Below are 20,564 nucleotides of genomic sequence, written 5' to 3'. Positions count from 1 at the left end.
TATGTATGTTGAATTTGCACATTTAAGGCACCATGTTGTTTGTTTCTTTCTCTCTCTCTCTCTATTCTTCCCACACCAGAAAATATCCTCCTTTGCAGTATCAGAAGTTTATAAATATATTTTGCTTTCTTGCAATAATGTGCATATGTCCTTCCTCTTCCTCTGCTCAAATGTTTAGTCCCTTTCTAACTTTATGATCTCTGCCTCTGAACTCTGCTCTGGTCTCAGAGACAGGGGGTAATTTGTAATCCTCAGGTGAAAAATGCTTTGGGGGAGCTATTTTATCTAGCAGACCTGAGCAGTTTAGTTCTTAAGGCCCGAGATCAAAGGTTATGTTACTTGAGCTCTACCTACAATCCCCACCAGAGCATACACAGGTAGGCAACATTTATACATGGCCTGGCTCTAGCACTGTTAACATGGCCAAAAGTCACACTCCTGACAGTCTACCCTGCCTCAGCTTTCTTCACGCCTCCCATGGTCACACTGCCAAAAAACCTCTACTCCTGTCTCTGCTAACCACTCCGCCCCTTGTTTTAATTCCCAAACTCTGCTCCCTTTTTCTCCCCATCTCCAAGAAAAATGGCAATCGATTTAAATATACTTGAGTGGAAATATTTTGAAGTTACTGAAAATATATATGGAGGAAAGTAAATCTGCTTACGCTTACAGTTTACTAAGGGGAGTTTGCATTTGTCCATGTTGTCCACATACAAATACTGTGACATCACTCTTGTGATCTGAAGAGCCTGTCGTCGTGTGCCTCAGAGGAGTCTGGGTAATATATGTACTGGATAATATGTACATGCTCTGGTAGTACAGGGAGGCCGAAGATGATAAACAAGACTTTGTAAGTGAGCACAAACTCTGTGGTCCTCTGGGTATTCTGTGTTCCTAGCATCTACTCAGCAGGACAGGGATGTTTGAGGGCCCAGAGCCTCTGAGGCAGCATGCTCCAGCCTTCTGTATGGAAGGGCAGGGCCTTAGAAGGAAGTGGCTGACATGTGACCTTCCTTCCCTCACTCACTCAACCATGAGCATGCGCCCCTGTGGGTGAGGATGCACCCTCTTCTGCAGTGTTTTGTCTGCCTCTTATCCTCACTCTTCTGACTTTCTTCCATATCCTCTAGATAACCTTATTTGATTTTTCCAAGTGGTGTCTGTGTCTGGTCTACACCTACAATATGATATTGGCATTTATGGAGATAACAGACATAGAGGCACCATAGGTCCTGTTTGTTATCTTCTCCATCCTCCAATAAACACTTGTCCTGTCTGTCTGCATGGAATGTCCATCTTGCTCAGCTTATGAAGGCTTAGCCACATAGTTTATTAGCCCATTCCATCTTGGAGTTCCAGTTTCCTGACCCACACCATCCACAGCCTCAGCTGTCATTCAGCTCATGTCCAGCTAGCCTGCTTCCCCATGAGCCCTGCATGAACCGATTTTCCAGTCAAAGTCCCATGCAGTCACCTATAGCATTTCTTGACAGGTGGAAAAACCAATTTATTCCATAATTCTCAACTCCATAAATTCCTGACAGACTTCCCTTCCTGAGCACTGAGCTAGGAGTCCAGTCTCTCCAAATCTTCACTCTACAGCATTCATCTCAGCTCTCTTCCCCCTCACTCCCCATGCTGCTTGCACCTGCCCTCCAATAAACCCACCTACCATTTATCCTGAAGAGAGTAATTTTTATTTTGTCCTTTATCCTTTTGATTAAATTATTCGAATTACCCATTTATCCTTCTAATGCCATAAGCTTACTTCCAAGAAGTCTTAACATCTCAACAAAGTAAGTCAGTCTCTCTCTACAGAAGAAGAGAATACTGGCCTCACATGTGCAGGCTCCTATGCCTTCTTCAGCTAGAATTTTATAACATTTCATAACTCTCAGTGCCTTATCATGCCTAAATTGCCCCCCTCCTGGGATGTGGGGTGCAGGAAGCAGCTTTTAGAGGAGGAAATGGGTACAGAGGGGCGAGACAGAAGGAGCTGCTTCTTCCTTCCTAGTTCCTCCACGGCCTTAAAAGCTGGGCATGGTGGGGGATGGAGGTAAAACAGTGAGGAGGAGCTGAGAAGGTCAAGGAAGCCTGTTGGCAAGGTCCCCATGTTGCTACCTCAAGTGCTATCTAATGGCTCACCATGCCCTATATCCTGAGAGAACTCTGTGCCCCTGGAGACCTTGATGAGTCAGGATGGAATGCAGAATCCCAAGATAACTGCTGTCACTAGCCCAGACAGCCTTCCAGGCTCAGCCCAGCCAGATAAGCCGAGAATCAGGAGTGTCCAGAAGATGTCCTTCATGCCCGGAATGATACCCACTGGAGGGGCCAGTCCTGATTAGAGATTCTGAGGATAGGTGGTTCAAGGCAGAACCACCAATTCCAAACTGAAGAAGACTTCAGCATTTCCAGGAACTCTAGATTCTGAGACTCACTCCTGCAGGGAGTGGCAGTGTCTGGAGTCGGGCAGGAGGCTTTCTGGACTCTCTGGTGGTGTGAAGGTCTCAGTCTCTCAAGGCCTTGCAGCTCTGACCCCAGCAGTGGGTAGTATTTTGGTGAGTTGGAGTTGTTTTTTTTTTTTTTTTTTTTTAAAGGGAAATAAGGAATAGTGTGTGGGTGTTCTATCTTTGGTGATGCTTAAGCAGGCACTCAGTAGGTAGAAATATTTCAACTGGAGAGGGATGTTCTTATGCTAACAAATGCTTATTCAATATGACTACTAGAATGCCTTGTATTTATATTTTTTAGATTATTAGAGAGAAGGTGCAAGTGGGGGAGGGGCAGAAGGAGAGGGAAAGAATCTCCAGCAGACTCCCCACAGAGCACAAAGCCAGAAGGACATGGAGCTCAATCTCAGGACCTCGATGTCATGACCTGAGCCAAAACCAAGAGATGGACGCTTAACCGACTGAGCCACTCAGACACCCCTAGAATGCCTTACATTCAGATCAACAGGCATTTGCTAAGAGAGCCACCTGGTAGTCAAAATCATCACCATGAATTCTCCTAACCCTTAAAAATTAACACTAAGGTTTGCTGTCTCTGCAGGTCCTCTAGCATGTTCCACATAATGAAGCACAGTCACTACAGCTCCCGATTTGGCAGCAAACTTGGATTGCAGTGCATTGGCATGCATGAAAACGGCATCATATTTAACAACAATCCAACACTCTGGAAAGCTATTCGACCCTTCTTTACAAAAGGTAATCAGGTGCCAGTGACATTCTATTTTATCTATAAAAATGCCCCCTTTTCTGGAATTTAAGTTTTGCTGCTTCACTTATTTTGAAGTAATAAGATATGGTAGGCACTATTCTAAGTACTTGATATTTTAATCCCACAGCAACCCCATGTGGTAAATACTCTTGTCATCTACATTTTACACATAAGAAAACTGAAGCTTAAATAAATAGGCTAATTTACCCAACATCCCCAAATTAGTAAATGGTGGCCCAGAAGACAATGTCAGTGCCTACATTTTTAACCACCACAAGCTCCATTCTTCCTATTGATGCACAAAGCAATTCCAAGGACATGAAGAAGAGATGGAGCTCTGTACTTAGGATCATTTCAATTAAGAATTTAATGTTGTCAGTCACATGTTTGATTTAAACATAGCCACACAATGTGTTTGCTGAATCACTGACTGACATCCCAGATGTTTTAACAGAAAGCTATTTATGAATAAAATTAGAGAATTTTAGAACTAGGAAGGAATGTATATGTCATCTCATCCAGTCTCTGAATTTCATAGTTGGGGAAATATAGTCCTAGAGAGGTTGTGATTTTTGCTCAGACAACATAGCAAGTAATAGATGAGCACGGACCTGATCCCAAACTCCTTGTCAGTGATTTCCCCCTTTACTGTATTTTGCTAGAAATGAAGCATTTGGGGAATATACATGTCCAGTCTTTGACATCAACATCAAGTAAGATAATCATGTCCTGTAAACACTGTCAGTGATAGAATCTGGGGATAGATGGATTTTAGGTCTGACCATGCACCATTAATATTTTTCCCTCTAGTCAGCCCTGTAGTGAATGAACTTGGATGCTTCCCATGTGGCTACTGAGACAGGGAAAAACTATGCCTGTTCTGCTGAGCATTGATTACCTCTACAGAGTTGCCCATAACCAAGACTCAGTACAACTCTATTGTAGACTCCACTCTATTTGTCTTCTATTGCTGCTGTAACAAATTGCCACAAACTTAGTGACTTAAAACAACATATCGATTAATTTATAGTTCTATAGGTCAAAAGTTTGGCATGGGTCTCAACAGGCTAACATCAAGGTATTGGCTGAGCTGTATTGCTTTCTGGAGGCTCCAGAGGAGAATCTGTTTCTTTGTATTTTCCAGCTTCAGAAGCCACCTGCATCCCATGGCCTATGGCCCCTACCTCTGTCTTCAAAGCTAGCAACAGTGGGTCGGGTCCTTTCTATATCATATATCTCAAGACCATCCATCTATCATCACATCACTTTTTGACTCTGATGACAGCTGGAAAAGGTTCTTTGTTTTTGAGGACTCATGTAATTAGGTTGGGCCTACTCAGATAATTCACAATACTCTCCCCATCTCAAGCTCCTTAACTTGAATCATATGTGCCAAGTCCTTTTTTTTTTTTTTCCATGTAAAGTAACATATTGAGAGTTTCCAGAGACTAGGACCTAGACAGCTTTAGGGGGCTATTATTCTGTCTACCACTCCTGTTGGGGCAGATCTATCCTCTCATACCTTAGAAAACTGCAGACTGAAATAATGGAAAGACTATAGGACTCAGGATTATAGGTTGTGGGTTCAAGTCCTAGTTCTGCCACTTTACTAGCTATATGACCTTGGACAAGTCACTCAACCTCTCTGAGCTTCGGTTTCCTTCTCCACAAAAGGTGATAAATACAACAGAACATTAATTCTAGGACTATCATGAAGAATAAATGAAATAACGCTGTAAGATCCTATAGAAGTATGTTTTTTGTTTGTTTTTGTTGAAGTATAATTGACATACAGTATTATATTAGTTTTAGGTGTACAAGTTAGTGATTCAACAATTATACATGTTATGAAATGCTCTCCACGATAAGTGTAGTCACCATCTGTCAGAATACAAAGACTTGACAATATTGCTGCCTGTATTTCCTATGCTGTGCATTATAGCTCCATGATTTATTTTATAACTGAATGTTTGTACCTCTTAATCTCCTTTACCTATTTCACCCATCCCCCACCATCTCCCTTCTAGCAACCACCAGTTTGTTCTTTGTATTTGAGTCTATTTCTTTCCATTTGTTTGTTCATTTGTTTTGTTCTTTGGATTCTACATATAAGTGAAATCATGTGGTATTTGTCTTTTTCTGTCTGACTTACTTCACTTAACACAATACCCTCTAGGTTGATCCATGTCATTCCAAATGACAAGATTTGTAAGTTTTATTTTACTTTGCTGTTTGGCCCAGGTACATTAGGAACATGTGAACTAGTATTTAGGAGCAATTAATTCTCACATACCAACATCCTCCGCCTTGCCATGCAAAAATTAATAGAATTTAAAAATATTTTAGATTAATAGAATTTTCTAAACTCATCTGGTACAAGGGCCTACTTACAGTGCCCTGGGCATACAGTGCTGATCTACCCTTCTCTGTCTTGGAGTATCCTGTTCTTTCCTTCTGTGGAATGCATCCTTGTCAAATTTTCTTAATGTAGGTAGTTTTTACCTTCTTTCAAAACTTATCATAAGCATCCACTTCTCAAAAAGCCTCCCAGACCCTTCAGGATCCTTTAGTAGGCCCATTTTTCTGTACCTTATAGCACTCTGCACGCACCTCTAGCATAACACATTACCTAGGATGATATTTGGTGAGGTTCTGATCTGCCACTTTGCCCCTCACCCCATTATAAATTCCTTGAGGGGGACAGCCCTGTTGGCCCAGCGGTTTAGTGCCGCCTTCAGCCCGGGGTGTGATCCTGGAGACCCGGGATCGAGTCCCACGTCAGGCTCCCTGCACGGAGCCTGCTTCTCTCTCTGCCTCTCTCTCTCTCTCTCTCTCGCTCTCGCTCTCTCTCTGTCATGAATGAACAAATAAATCTTTAAAAAAAAATTCCTTGAGGGTAGGAACTATGTCTTGACTATCATTGTATTTTGGGTACCCAGTTCAGTGATGAGAACCAAGGGGTACCTAGGAAGCTCAGTCAGTTAAGCGTCTGCCTTTAGGTCATGTCATGATCTCAGGGTCCTGGGATCAAGCTCTTTACTGGGTTCCCTGCTCAGCGGGGAGCCTGCTTTTCCCTCTCCCTCTGCTCCTCCCCATCATGTTCTTTCTCTTTCTCTCTCTCTCTCTCTTTTCCTCCCTCCCTCCCTCTCTCAAATAAATAAGAAAATTTGCTTAGCTATCATGACCTTGGTTGAGTAAAACAAATCTAGAAGTAGTTCAAAGGGAAACTAAAATTAAGAGAAGAACACTTATGGTAATTTTAAGACCAGCATTTTGAACCTCATAAACCACAAGTAAACAGGAAGCACTTTAGATCAAATAGCTAAAGTCTAATTTGAGTAGTTCTATAGCAATACCCTGCCACCTGCTGAAGCATGAAATAAATATCACCCTTGCCAAATCCAAACCTTTAGAGAAATATATATATACAACAAATATGGAAAACCACTGATTTGTGATTTATGACCACAAGTACTAAACATTTCACTTGCAGTCTCACAAATGATTTGCCATAATGTGAAAAGTTTAATTTTCAATATTTTGTTTAAAATATTTATTTATTCATTCATTCATACACTTTCACCCATAAAGGTAATGTATATTTGTAGAAAATTAGGAGACTGCAGAAAGGTATAAAAAAGAACACGAACACTTCTGCCAAATTACTGAATAAAAAATCGTGTACAGTAAACTCCAAACATAAAAGGCCAAAATAACCTGATTGTGTGTGCCCCTGAGTTCATAGTGACTCATTCTCTGATGTGTTCCCCTCAGCTTTGTCTGGCCCCGGCCTCGTGCGTATGGTAACAGTTTGTGTTGGATCCATCATAACGCATCTGGACAGGTTGGAGGAAGTCAGCAACGAACTGGGTTATGTCGACGTGTTGACTCTCATGCGGCGCATCATGCTGGACACCTCTAACATTCTCTTCCTGGGGATCCCCTTGGACGGTACTTGAGAATTAACATTCTGCCCTTTATTGAACAAGGGGATGAAAGGGTAACAGACCCAAGGAAAGATATACTGTTTTGTACAGCACTCTTGTTAGAACATCTCTAAGTATCCTTATGGGTTTTTTTTTTCCTAGTGTGTCTGCCTTGTTCATTTATAAGATATAAGTTTCTCTAAATAGGGTCCATCTCCTCTTTTGTATATCTCCTCATTGCTCTGGGAAATACGATTCTACCCACAGTCAAAACTTAACAAATGTATCAGTTCATTTGGCCATTAACATAACCTACCACCAATCAAAATGATATATTTAACCAATTCCAACCATTCTTTTGGATGCATACACACACAGATATACAAACACACATATATACATAAATATACATACACACACCTCCCTCAAAGCTACTAAGCATGAAAACTGTCTATACAATGATAATGGTGCTGGTGCTACTGCTGGAAATAATGAAAATAGCTACCATTCATTTAGCATCTACTATAAAAAAAAAGTTGCTTTACATACAGTTCGTCATTTAGCATTATAACAATTCTGGCAAGAATGTCTCACTCAAAAAGCCACTCCCTTCACTATTACAGAAACTAATATTAAAACACGTACATGCAACTCTATCATCATCAAAAAAAAAACCCATTAATCAGTTATGTTAATTCCATTCTGCTGTTGTCCAGCTTAATGTCCAGCTTAATGTAATTTTCCATGAATTCTAGAATGTTCACTGACTCATTCGTTCATTCAAAAAATATTTGCTAATTGCCTATTTTCTGCTAGGCATCATTCTGGGTTCTAGCGATAGAACAGTGAACAAGATAGATCAAGTCCTTGCCTTCAAGGAGGTTGCATCCCAGTGGCAATATAAACAGCAAACAAGTAAATATCTAATAATACATTAAGCAATACTAACTGCCCTGAAGAACAAATGAAGCAGGGCAAGGGGATAGAAAGTGAAGGAGAGGTGTCACAGGGAGAGTGGGTAAGGCTATCACAGAGAGGGTTGTCAGGAAAGGCCTGCGCAGGGAAGACACCTAGACATAAGCTTAAATGCAGTAAGAGTGTGAGCCACATCCAGGTCTGAGGGAGGAACATTTCAGGCATGAGAACAGGGTCTTGTTTTAACACTGGCCCAAAGCAGCTGAGCTGACACACTTGCTGCCTAATTGGCCACTTTTGGACGAACAGACAAGCTATAAGCACTTCTTTTCTCTTCTCTAGCTCTGCTTTCTTCCTCTCCCCTGCTCTTTACTTACTCCCTACAAGAGTCATAGAAACCTCATCTGACTGTCATTTGGATGGGAGCCTCAGTCACTCTTGAGTATTTTTAGTCACACTCCTTGTCTGATCCTTTTCAGACAGGAACTCTAATCCCAGCTGGCCTGTCCTACATGCAGCTCTCCTAAGGTTAGGCAAGTCCATTATTTTATAAGTCCCTGTGTCATGGTTCCCTGTTAACCTCAGTTCTTAGGAAAGATGAAGTAAAGAGAATTGTAAATCTCTGTTAATTTAGGGATCAGGCTATGAGGCTAAGAACCTACATAACCCATGCAGAGTTATGTTTCTACCCTTCTCCATATCCCATCCTTGTTAAACTCTCAATTTGCCTGAGAGAGCCAGTGCAACAAAGAGGAAAGAACATTGCTCTGAGGTCAGGTAAGGCTGGGGTCCAGCCTAAGGGCCTGCCTGCCACACTGGCTGTATGGTGTAAGGCAAGCTTCCCAGTTTCTATGAACTGCAGTTTCTTCATCTGGAAAAGTGATGACACTACCACTCCCCTAGCAAGATTATAAGGATTAAATGAGGTCTCTTTTGTAAAGCACTTTACATGGTGACTGGTATTTGGCAGTTGAAAATAAATGCCTATTTCCTTCCTTTTTGTACAATTTGAAAAAAAGAAGGGGTTTTCTTTCCCCAAACATGCAATTTAATTAAAGGACATCCATTAATAGCTGACTATGCATGAGCCTTGGGACAAGATATTAGAGATACTCAGATGAATTCTATAGTCTGGACCAAAATGTAAACAGGAAAGTGGCGTGGCTTTTTTCCCTCCCAGGTGCCAGAATTGAGGAGAATAACAGCCATGATTACTGGTGTCCCTCTTATTTCCCATCATCCAAAAAAACAGGGAGGAGTTGAACACTCAGTCAAGGAGGGGCATTTGAGATTCTAGGCTGTGCCTCTAACACAAACTTGAAAAGTGGCAAATCTCTGGTTAACTTGGTTGATTTAGATGCCAAGAAGAATCAATCAACGTTGATTTGTCTAGTGGCATTCATATGGCTCAAACGCCCACTGAAAGTGGGACCTTGCCTAACTTAGAAGCCCAGGCTGTAAGAAACTCTACACAGGGGATCTTCTCTTCTCAGAGTACCCTTCTTGGGCTCACATTTTTGCTCAACTACTCTGCTCTTTTGTTTGTTTTGTTTTTCCAGAAAGTGCCATTGTGGTTAAAATCCAGGGTTATTTTGATGCGTGGCAAGCTCTCCTTCTCAAACCAGACATCTTCTTTAAGATTTCTTGGCTATACAAAAAGTATGAAAAGTCTGTGTAAGTAACACAAGTTTGGAAAACTTATCAGTGAGATTGGATTGACTTTGGGTTGTGTCTTTGCTATTGTTGGCCTCTTCAGCTAGCTTTCTACTCTTCAGAGCCCACGGGGAAGCTGTGAAACACTTTATAGCAATTTGGCTGCATGTGGCCAGACCAAAGAGTGAGGGAGGCCTTGGGCCCAGGCAGCTTTTCAACAATGGGGCCAAGTGGGTGGCCTGCGAGCCCCATGTCTGGAATTAGGACACTGCAGTGGAGTTTGAGTTGAAGAGAAGGGTTGGCTGAAGCCTATCATTATTATCTGTCAAAACTTTCTTTTCGTATCTGGAAATTGGAAACACAAAATCATTTTATAGTCATGTTGCTTCTGAATGAATTTAACATAATTCAACTTGTAGGAATTGACAGTAGTCTCAAAAGAATTTTTGAATATAATGGACTTCAATAAAATGTGGGATTTCCTTTTCTTAGTCATGTATATTATGTCTTTGGGGGATCCTGAAGCTGTTGTTAAATGGCTTTGCTTTGGTTATAGACGATTCTGACAAAAACTGGAAAAATGCCCAATAGCCCACAGTCTAAAAAAAAAAAGGTTTTCAGAGTGTAAGTAGCCAGCCACCGAACACTACCCGCTCAGACACCATTAAAAAGCCCATGGGGTTTAGAGGCAGACAGACCTGGTTTATATCCTGTCTCTACCACTTAGTAACTAAATGGCCTTGGGCAGTTATTCAAAGTAAAATGTAACCTACCATTTAGAAGAGAGATACAGGTTAATGAAATCCTTTATGTAGGGCAACTAACACAGAGGATGGCACATAGAAGGCACTAAATATGTTAGTTTTCTTCTTCCTTCTGTTCATATCTTCCACCAGATGTCCCTGATGATCTTAAATCCTCCATCTCAAAAAGTTCCCCAACTTGTTTGAAGACCCAACTTTTTGTGTACTTTGTTTGTATATTTTGAAATTTAACAGTGTTAGCTTCCAGGAAGGAAGACATCTTGTTGCTTTATATATTCTCATGTGGTTGGTGAGTATTATTAGGTGGGTGATTTGGCCACTTGGGTCTTTACACATTTCATTTAGTTTCCAACAAAGTTTATAGTGACTTGAATCAATGAGATAAAGGATCCATCACTTCACTATGTTCAAATTTGGCATGGGTCTAAAGAGTCTCATTTTATAGTTCCTAGTCATCAGTTTAGCTTTGGTTTTGGCCAGCAAGCTCATAAAAACTTACTGCATGAAACTGTATAATGGTTTCTCTTAGGTTTCTATAGAAATTAGCTCAGCAACATTCCTTCTACATGGAATATTTGCCACTGGTTAGTATATGAATCTATATCGCCTATGTCCTAGAGCAGTAAAGACCTAGAGAAATCTTTTAATCTCCTTTCCCAACCATGTCCATTGCAACAATGCCAATATTTTTTTAAATTTGAGGTATAATTGACATATAACATTGTATTACTTTCAGGTGTACAAGCAACATCATGACTCAGTATTTGTATATATTGTGAAATGATCACCATTATATCTAGTTACAAAATTTTTTCTTATGATGAAAATTTTTAAGATCTATTCTCTTGGTAACTTTCAAATCTGTAATACAGTATTGTTAACTATAGTCACCATATTGTATATAATGTCTTCATAACTTATTTTATAACTACAAGTTTGTACCTTTTCATTCCCTTCAGCCATTTTGCCCATCCTTACCCCCCACCTCTGGCAGCCACCAATCTCTTCTCCGTATCTATGAGCTGGGGTTTTTTGTTTTGCCTTAATACTCCACATGTAAATGAGATCATGTAATAGTTGTCTTTCTCTGTCATAGCAATACTTTTTAGAAATACACTGATGGAAAGGATTCTGGGACATCTACTCCCATCCCTAATTATTCAATTTTATATTTCTGCCTGTCTTAATTCCCAATATTACAACAGTACATTTTCAACTTCTTATTCTGGCAAGTTTAAGGCTTTTAACCACAGAACACCTTAAATAGTGTTTGTAGCCTGGACTGATAACCTAGCCACCCTTGTTTTAGTATAAAAGTTCCAAACCACAGACTCACAGATATATTCTTGTATTACGTGTTTTTGTAAGTCAGAAATTTCCTATTCCCTGAAAATTGTCACTGAACTCAATTCTCCCAGTTTTTACAGGCATATAAATTCAGATGCACAAATTTATGTAGGGCCAGCTTCTAATCCAAATAAGAAGGATTCCCAATTAGCGTTCACGGGCCCCCTGATTCTGGCCCAGATGTTCAGAAGTGACTGCAGTTCCACCAAGGAATTCTCCATGAATTCATAGTCTAAGGGCATTTCAACAACTCCCAGACCATTCAGGGGCCACTGCTCAGGTAGGAATGCTATGAGCATTCACAGCCCACCAACTGAGTGAGTTATCTGTTCCTTGTAAGAGCATCAACAAATATTTGCTGAATAAATGGACTGATAGATGAATGAATGAATGAATGAATGAATGTGACTATAACCCTGGTGTATATCGGGAGGTAGGTGTATTTCTGCAGGCATGCTTACAGAGATACACAAAGGATGGCATCCTTATTTAGAATAACACAATTACTATACTAGCCTGAAGAATAGGTCTTCAAATGTTGAAACACCTTCCTTCCTTGAGATGCCCAAAAGAAACTTTAAAAAGTGGGTAGAATCTTCCCTTACTTTTCCTGCTAAGCTGGAGTAAACATAGAGGCTATCTGCATCAACATCATCAACATGGTTGTACAAGTGACCATGTCAACAAAAATTTGAAAGAAAATTGTACATTTATTGTACATTTACTATAATGCAGAATGAGACTCCCCTGAGTCTCCCCTGAGACTGGGCAACAATATTTACATATGGATGTATACACTTCAAGACAAATGCAAGAATAGCAGGGTTTAGATCTTACAGAAGACTTACTGTTCATTGAGTCTGAGACCTTCACTTTAAAAGAGATGTAAGAGACTTAAAGTAGGTTACATAGAAAGAAAACAATCCAGACTAGAAACTGACTCTCCCTTCCCAATGTGCTCTTCCCTCTTCCACCCTGTCAAAATGCATATACTCTACATACCCATGTGGCTAGTCAGTCAGTCAATAAATATTTACTTCACATTTACTATGTGGCAGAAACTTCAAGGTAAGAGAATATCAAGAATAATACTCAATCCTTTGCGTTTACTTTCTAGAATAGAAAATCTTAAACTCAGTTGTTTCCAGAGCTGGGCCAATAGAAGTAGGCTGTGTGGATACGAAGTAGTGAAAGGGACCATAAGGAAAGGAGGGGAAATTGAGTGGGGAAAAATTAGAAGGGAAGACAAACCAGGAGAGACTTGACTCTAGATAACAAACAGAGGGTTACTGATGGGGAAGCTGGTGGGGGGATAGGGTAACTGTTTACTGGCATTAAAGAGGGCATGTGATGGGATGAGCACTGGGTGTTATATGTTGGCAAATTAAATTAAAAAAAAAAACAGGAAGTAAAGGTGCCTGGGGCAAACTGTGGAGAGTATGGTTTGCCTTTGCTGGTTTTTGTTTTGTTTTTCAATTTAGACACTGTACTGGCCACATCAAAAGTCAGAAAACATGATTGGATTTACCATTTGGGTACCAGCTTTTAACCTTTCACTACAAGTTATGGCCTTCATTTTGCTATCATTACCTAGAAATCCTAGCTAAATTTGGTTCCTTAACATGAAGTATAATGAATACGTAATTTCAGGATATTTGTGAAGAATTAAGTTTAAATTCAGTTATTCATGAGCACTAATAGCTTCAATTAAAGCAGATAATTTTATTAAACAAATGGCAAATGAATATACTTTCTACATGTCTTAACTAAAGATAGATTATAAACCCCCCCCCTTTTTTTATAGCAAGGATTTAAAAGATGCCATGGAAATTCTGATAGAAGAAAAAAGACACAGAATTTCCACAGCAGAGAAACTGGAAGACCATATGGATTTTGCCACTGAATTGATTTTTGCTGAGGTACTGACCTAGATTAATCATAATTTCCACACAACATATGTATTTGACTGTTTGTGTGTAGGTTGTATAAAGATTCCCTCTTGTAATTGTTGTATACTTCTGCATATAAGTATTTATTTGCTCTTGTACTTCTATAATGGCAACCCCAAGAGCCCACTCATTAGACATTCTGGTAAGAATGACCTTTAAGATAGAAACTTCTGTATCTGCACAATACAAAATATGAAAATAGAGGAGCCTAAAGACAGTAAATACATAGACAATTGGTTAAATTTGTCCTCTTTCAGCTGAAGACTATTATAAAAAAATGTCAATTACAGAGGTGTAATATTTATGACTCCATTTTGTTGATACTTTTGATCATGACTGTCCCTTCCCCCTCCTTTTTGGAAGCATAAATTTACTTTTCCAATTTTTCTTCCCTCTTTTGTTCAGAAACGTGGTGACTTAACAAGAGAGAATGTGAACCAGTGCATACTGGAAATGCTGATCGCAGCACCAGACACCATGTCTGTCTCTGTGTTCTTTATGCTATTTCTCATTGCAAAGCACCCTAAGGTTGAAGAATCAATAATGAAGGAGATCCAGGCTGTTGTAGGTAAGAACTGATCAACTAGTAATAGAGCTTAGTAACCGTCTTCTAAGGTCAGCTTCTTATGTCCTAAGAATATGATTTCAAACAAAATCTTTATTACAATCCACCCACAGAACAATAATGGTAGTCATTTTGCCCCATCTGGTTATGCCACATGGATTGAAAAGTTAGTTCCATTCTGTGTTTTTGTTTTCATTATAAAAACAATGCATGCTCATTGAAAAAATTTTAAATAGAGATAGGTATAAAGCAAAAGGTGACACTCCCTGACCCCTTCCACTCTCCTCACCAGCCTCATTTGCATTCCCCAGGGGGAACCACTTATTCATTCTTTGCTGTGTATTCGTCAATGTTTTTCTTAATGTGCACATAAATGCTCTGCCTACCTTACGCAGGCCAAATGCTTTTGTGGGTCTATCCAGGGAACTGGCTACAGTAATTACTTACTATGGAATGCCTTTGGTTACCTTCTCTGTCATCTTCCCTTCTACCTCCCCATCCCAAATAAATGTACCCCATTACACCCTAAAGTATACAAAGAGCAGCATACAAGGGGCAGGGCTGTCAGAGTTCTCTGACCAAATGAGACCCTTTCTGAATGATATGGCTGTACAGGAGACAGAGCTGCCTTGGGACTCTAGGCTTCTAGGCTGATTTTGATTCTGCAAATGTGGTAACTCATTTGACGATGCTCTGAAGCTTTGCCAATTCTGGGAATAATCCAAGCCTCTCTGACCAGTGTCAGACCAATCTGAAACAGTGCCAAGTATCTGTCAATCCCCAGCACACTGAGAGTTTAGCTGAAGCACCTATTTTGCTGTGGCAGGGAGAGGAGGTTCTTGCCCCTCTAGTACAATAGGTTGTTCTTGATGAGATGGAAGGAGGGACTATCAGTGATGCATTCTGGGCAGATGACTGCACAGGTAACCAGAGGAGAAAATTTCATTGAAAGGGATTCAATTCACCATCTCATTTTGACTAGAGAAGGAGTAAATGTCCCCTAGAATTTACAGTAGGAGACAAAATTCGAAGACCTCAGAGACCAGGAAAATATATGTTTGAAGCAGATTGTGTAGGTCTACATAAAACTGAAGGTGGATGCCCCTTCTAAAGGGCTCATTGGCCTTCAAGTTCAGCCCATCATTGCCATGTAGTGTTGTGGGCCCAGTTTTATCAGGTTTTCTTATTTTTCCAGAAATCCAGACTTTTCTATGAAATCTCCTAGGTTTTATAGTAATTGGCTTCAAATCTGAATTTTTACAAAGCACTCTTTGAACCAAATGACCTATTTTGCCCAGATTGCTGGTTTGCATTAAAACTATAGGAAAACAAACAAACAAACAAACAAACAAAAACGTTCAGCCAGGAGCAGACTCTTCTGTGGAAACTATGGGAGTTTTATTGTCCATCACATATTGAAACTATCATTATCTCCTTGTCCTATTTATCTACTCCCACAGGTGAAAGAGATATAAGGATTGATGATATGCAAAAATTAAAAGTGGTGGAAAACTTTATCTACGAGAGCATGCGGTACCAGCCTGTTGTGAACTTGGTCATGCGCAAAGCCTTACAGGATGATATCATTGATGGCTACCTAGTGAAAAAGGGGACTAACATTATCCTGAATATTGGAAGAATGCATAGACTGGAGTTTTTCCCCAAGCCCAATGAATTTACTCTTGAAAACTTTGCAAAGAATGTAAGAGCCCTTCCTTAAAACCAAGTGTGCCACTCTCAGAAATGTCAACTGTTAAATCCTCTCTTGTTCTGTGTTTGCACCATGTACATTTCATTCTATTTACTTATTCCCCTCTATTGCCTCACCAGAAGCACATGCTTCCTCTAGCTTAGAACATGACTACCATATTCATCCTCAAGCCAAGGATGCTAGGTCTCCAGCTCTGAGAAGTATCCCACATGGTGGCCACACAATGGGTCAAAATGTGAAAAATCCAGGCCCTTAATTTGGCTACAATGAGGCAAATGTTATTTAACCCAACCAACCTACTGTTCCATTTCAACTTGTCACTTTGTAATCATGTAGAGTCAACTTTAGCACCACCTAAGCAAAGGAAAGTCCAGTTGTGTTTCAGATGGATATCAAATGAGACCAAAAGATTTAGTTTTTGCAGTCTGCCTTTGGTTCACCAAATGGCCCCATAAACACTAGTTCCCATTCTAAATAGAACTCAGTAACCAGAAGAGCTTCAGCTTTTTCCATCCTTGAAATATACTGTAGATGCAGCTTCTATTATGTCAAATTTTAGGCACTGATATTTATTAATTAAAATTTTCCAGATATTTCCCTCACTGTTCTTTCTTGCATTTGCATATGATATAGAAACATGATCTTAATTACTCCAGTTCTCTAATTCATTCTGCTCCTACGTGAGCAACCCATGCTATCTATGTTGACAACTGGTCAACAAAAACTTCCTGAGCCTCTACTTTGAGCCAGGTACTATGTAAGCACAGATGGTAACAAGACAGACAGATGTGGTCCCCATTAATTTTTCACATAACTAAAAATATTTGGATGCTTGGCACTAAGAGGCCAGGCAGGAGTCAACATATTTGCACAAAAACAATCTTTGCCTCAATGACACGCAGAAGAGTAGTAGAGCTGTGGTCATCCCATAGACCTAATTGAGTATGCTAACACTGGCTGTAATATGATGATGTGCATTGCTTTATCTCAGCAAATTGGTGTGAAAGGTAAAGGTAGGGACTGTCCAAGGTTGGGCATATATCAGAGGGGGTGAATAATATTGGATGGATAAAAGAACTTATTTGAGTTACAGTCATTTCATTGAGGGAAGAGCACGGTTTAAGCCCTGTGACAGCGTTCTGATTGATCAGTGTTTTCAGAGTGAATCAAACAGAGATTGCATGACTCTGGCTAACTGTCTGATTATTTTCATAGGTTCCTTACAGGTATTTTCAGCCATTTGGCTTTGGACCTCGTAGCTGTGCAGGAAAGTACATTGCCATGGTGATGATGAAAGTTGTCCTGGTTACACTTCTGAGACGTTTCCACGTGCAGACATTGCAAGGAGAGTGTATTGAAAATATGCAGAAAAAATATGGCTTGTCCTTACACCCAGATGAGACTAACAACTTGCTGGAAATGGTTTTTGTCCCAAGAAATTCAGAAAAGTGCCTCAAACACTAAAGAAGGTTGATCAGTATCTACTCTGAGCATTTCATCAGTAGTTCACATGGAAACTGCCTGTCTTTACCAAGTAGCGTCATCCTCGCAGTGAACATTTGGTGGCCTATGCCATTTTATAGCCATACCTCATATGGACTGTCAGCAAGTCAGGAGACATTGGTCATCTGTTTTTGTCCAAACCAGAGAACTTGTCTTTCAGAGAAAATAGAGGCCAAGAGATTGCAGGGAAAATGCTCAATTCCACAAAACATGCTTTGGAAAAGTTAGGCCATCAGCAAACTTTCTGTCCTCCTTCCCACAAAATTTCCACTGCCCTGCCCCAAGAGCATTTTGAGGTCTCGGGCAGAAGCACTCAAGTCCATTAGAAAAGCTGGCTGATGTCTGGGTACTTAGGGCCAAACATACCTGCTAATGTGAATAAAAGTATTTTGATTTAGTTTTCAGTGATAGGCTCTACAACATTCATATTCTTTGGAGAAATGCTTATAAATTCAGCATTTGACTTTTCCTACAAGTTATTCAACTAATTCTTGATTGATTATTCATGGTGACTTAACTGGCAAAAATTGAACAGGGGGACTATCTTTTCCCAGTCTCTCAATTGATGCCTCAGCCACTCACCTCTGCTACAATAGATATAGATTCAGGTAATATAAAGTAATTTAGTAATAGCCTGAGTAAAATACAATCAGGACCACACATCTGCTGTAGGGGGGAAAAAAAAAATCACACAATGCATTTCAAATTCACATAAAATTTTCTTCATGTTTGCATCATTGCTTAGCTCCACTAGTGCTAACCAAGAGTAACTTTAAATAATGACATCTATTAACTCTTAAAATGGCCCCAATGATTTGAGGAAGGAGAACTCTACATCTATATATAATTCCACAAACCAGTGGATTCAAACCTATTCCATCCTCTTTCTCCCTCAACAGTCCCCCCCCCCCCTTTCTTTCCATAACCTTGAAGTCAATAGCAACAGATCAGTGGAGAACATGGTCAGGGTGGAGGCCCTGCAATCATTTTTTATCCTACCTCGGATTTAATAGTTATCTTAAACATTTAACAACTATGGAGTTCATTGAATCACTATACATAGCCATGAATAAAATACACACCTTGTAAATTAGTTCTTTAAAGAGAATCAAGTATGGGGCGCCTGGGTGGCTCAGTCGGTTAGGCATCCGACTCCCAGTTTCAGCTCAGGTCATGATCTCAGGGTCATGAGATGGAGCCCTGTGTCAGGCTCCATGCTGGATGTGGAGCCTGCTTAAGATTCTCTCCCTGCAACCCCCACCCCATAACTCACTCACACTCTTTCTCTCTAATAAAAAAATTTAAAAAATAAGAGAATCAAGTAGAAGTTAATTTTCCATGTGCCACTACTTGTGTTAGATAGCCAATATGATTGTATCTAAGGAATGCCATTTAAAAATTGAAAAATTACAAGTAAGTAAATGTTTGCCATTGAATCAACTGCCATCAAAACATTTGAATACTCTTTTCACCCTACCTTTTGGTAATAGAGCAGCAGCTGAGTATTAAATTGTAAGCACTCTGAGAGCATGAGCTCTTTATTTGGCATCCTCCCAATCCCCCATTCTGACTCCCTATATTTACTGTGGAGGAAGGATAGCACTGAACAGAGACACTCTTGCTCATAGATAATCTAACTGAACCCAGAATCCAAGTAAACGGGAAGCAGGTATTCTAAGACCTCAAGGATAGCTATTAGTAAAGAAAGAAATATTTAAACTTTGGATAATCTATATGGCCTAAACATATACAGAAATATGCCTGTGTACCTGGATATATTCATAGTAAGGTCGGGACAATCATCCAAATAATTCAGACCCCTGAAAGAAAGGCCAGGATTTTAGATTTAATATATCCAAATCAATTCACTTGATGACTATTAACACACACTTTGCTTTGCCTCTGGCAAGAGATAGCAGAGGAAAAAAGACTTCAGATCAGTGTACACTTCACCCATCCAGTTCCCTTGGAATATCTACTGTATTTTGTATGTATATATGTAGCCGAGGTCTATGTCTACACAAAGTCAAATGGAAGGTTTATATAGTTATATAGAGACATTGTAGATATAAAAATATGCTGGGGGAAAAATTTTGAAAAAATTAAAATATGCTGGGGAAAAGCTAGGGATGGGGGTGGGGGGCAGAGGAAGGACAAGAAGAGGGAAATGCTGGTTTGATCCAAGCAAATTCTCAGAATCAAATTATCTGGGTAATCAACTTTTTACTCTGCTTGGTCTATACTGACAAACCCCATATGTCTGTACAGGCTTTGCCTAGGGAATTTGGAATACCATCAACTTTTCATTAAGCTGATCAACATATACTTGAAAATCCCGTTTTCTCTTCAGAATTTTGCCTCATTGTTATGTACTTATCACTCTTGAACATGCTGTAGATTCCGTTTTCACCAGTTTTCAAAGAAATTGTCAGTGAAATGCATGTATTATAAGGGCTCTATTATTGTGAAATTATGAAGATAATTGTGCCCTCCTATCCTCAGGTGTACTAGACACCCCCATATGCCTTCATTAACATCACACTTTTTCCTCTTCCAAGTAGAAAATAATCCCATACAGAAAGCCCCCACATACTGACAAATGTGAGTTAGAAGTTGTCAGTTTTATTTATAAACAGCACCTTTGGAAACTCATGGTGCTAATATTCCCCTAAGTGTGTGGCATTGGCCCATTAGAAAGAATGCTAGCTGGATCCTCCTTAATCTCATATATCAGCTGGGCTCTGTGATTGAATCTTTCACCCATACCTGCAGAACAATTTGCTAAATTAAATTCTGTCAAAGTAATGAGTGGAATGGAATTTGTGATACTTTCAGTTGGACTTAGCTCAGAAAAATCAAACTCTCCAAGGCTAAATGGACAGGGCTTACCTAAATGAACTTTTCTTACTACCATTACAGTTGTTCTATTTTATTACTAGCTATTGTTGTTAATTTCTTACTGTGCTTAATTTATAAATTAAACTTTATTATAGGGATTCTGTACAGGAA

At 39.8% G+C, this 20,564-nt stretch overlaps 1 protein-coding gene across 1 annotated transcript in view; it reads left to right on the top strand.

Moving 5' to 3' along the window:
- CYP19A1 (cytochrome P450 family 19 subfamily A member 1) overlaps positions 1-17,516 on the top strand; it is a 31,751-nt gene extending 14,235 nt beyond the window's left edge. The window contains 7 exon segments of the mRNA NM_001008715.1: positions 3,055-3,209; positions 6,997-7,173; positions 9,623-9,737; positions 13,632-13,746; positions 14,182-14,344; positions 15,802-16,043; positions 17,268-17,516. Of these exon segments, the coding sequence (NP_001008715.1) occupies positions 3,055-3,209; positions 6,997-7,173; positions 9,623-9,737; positions 13,632-13,746; positions 14,182-14,344; positions 15,802-16,043; positions 17,268-17,516 (1,216 nt within the window).
- The last annotated feature ends 3,048 nt before the right edge of the window (positions 17,517-20,564 follow it).

This window comes from Canis lupus, chromosome 30 (assembly GCF_011100685.1).
Source record: "Canis lupus familiaris isolate Mischka breed German Shepherd chromosome 30, alternate assembly UU_Cfam_GSD_1.0, whole genome shotgun sequence".
Lineage (NCBI taxonomy): Eukaryota > Metazoa > Chordata > Mammalia > Carnivora > Canidae > Canis > Canis lupus.
Note: the sequence above shows the minus strand (reverse complement) of the source record. Positions and strands in the feature narration are given on the sequence as shown.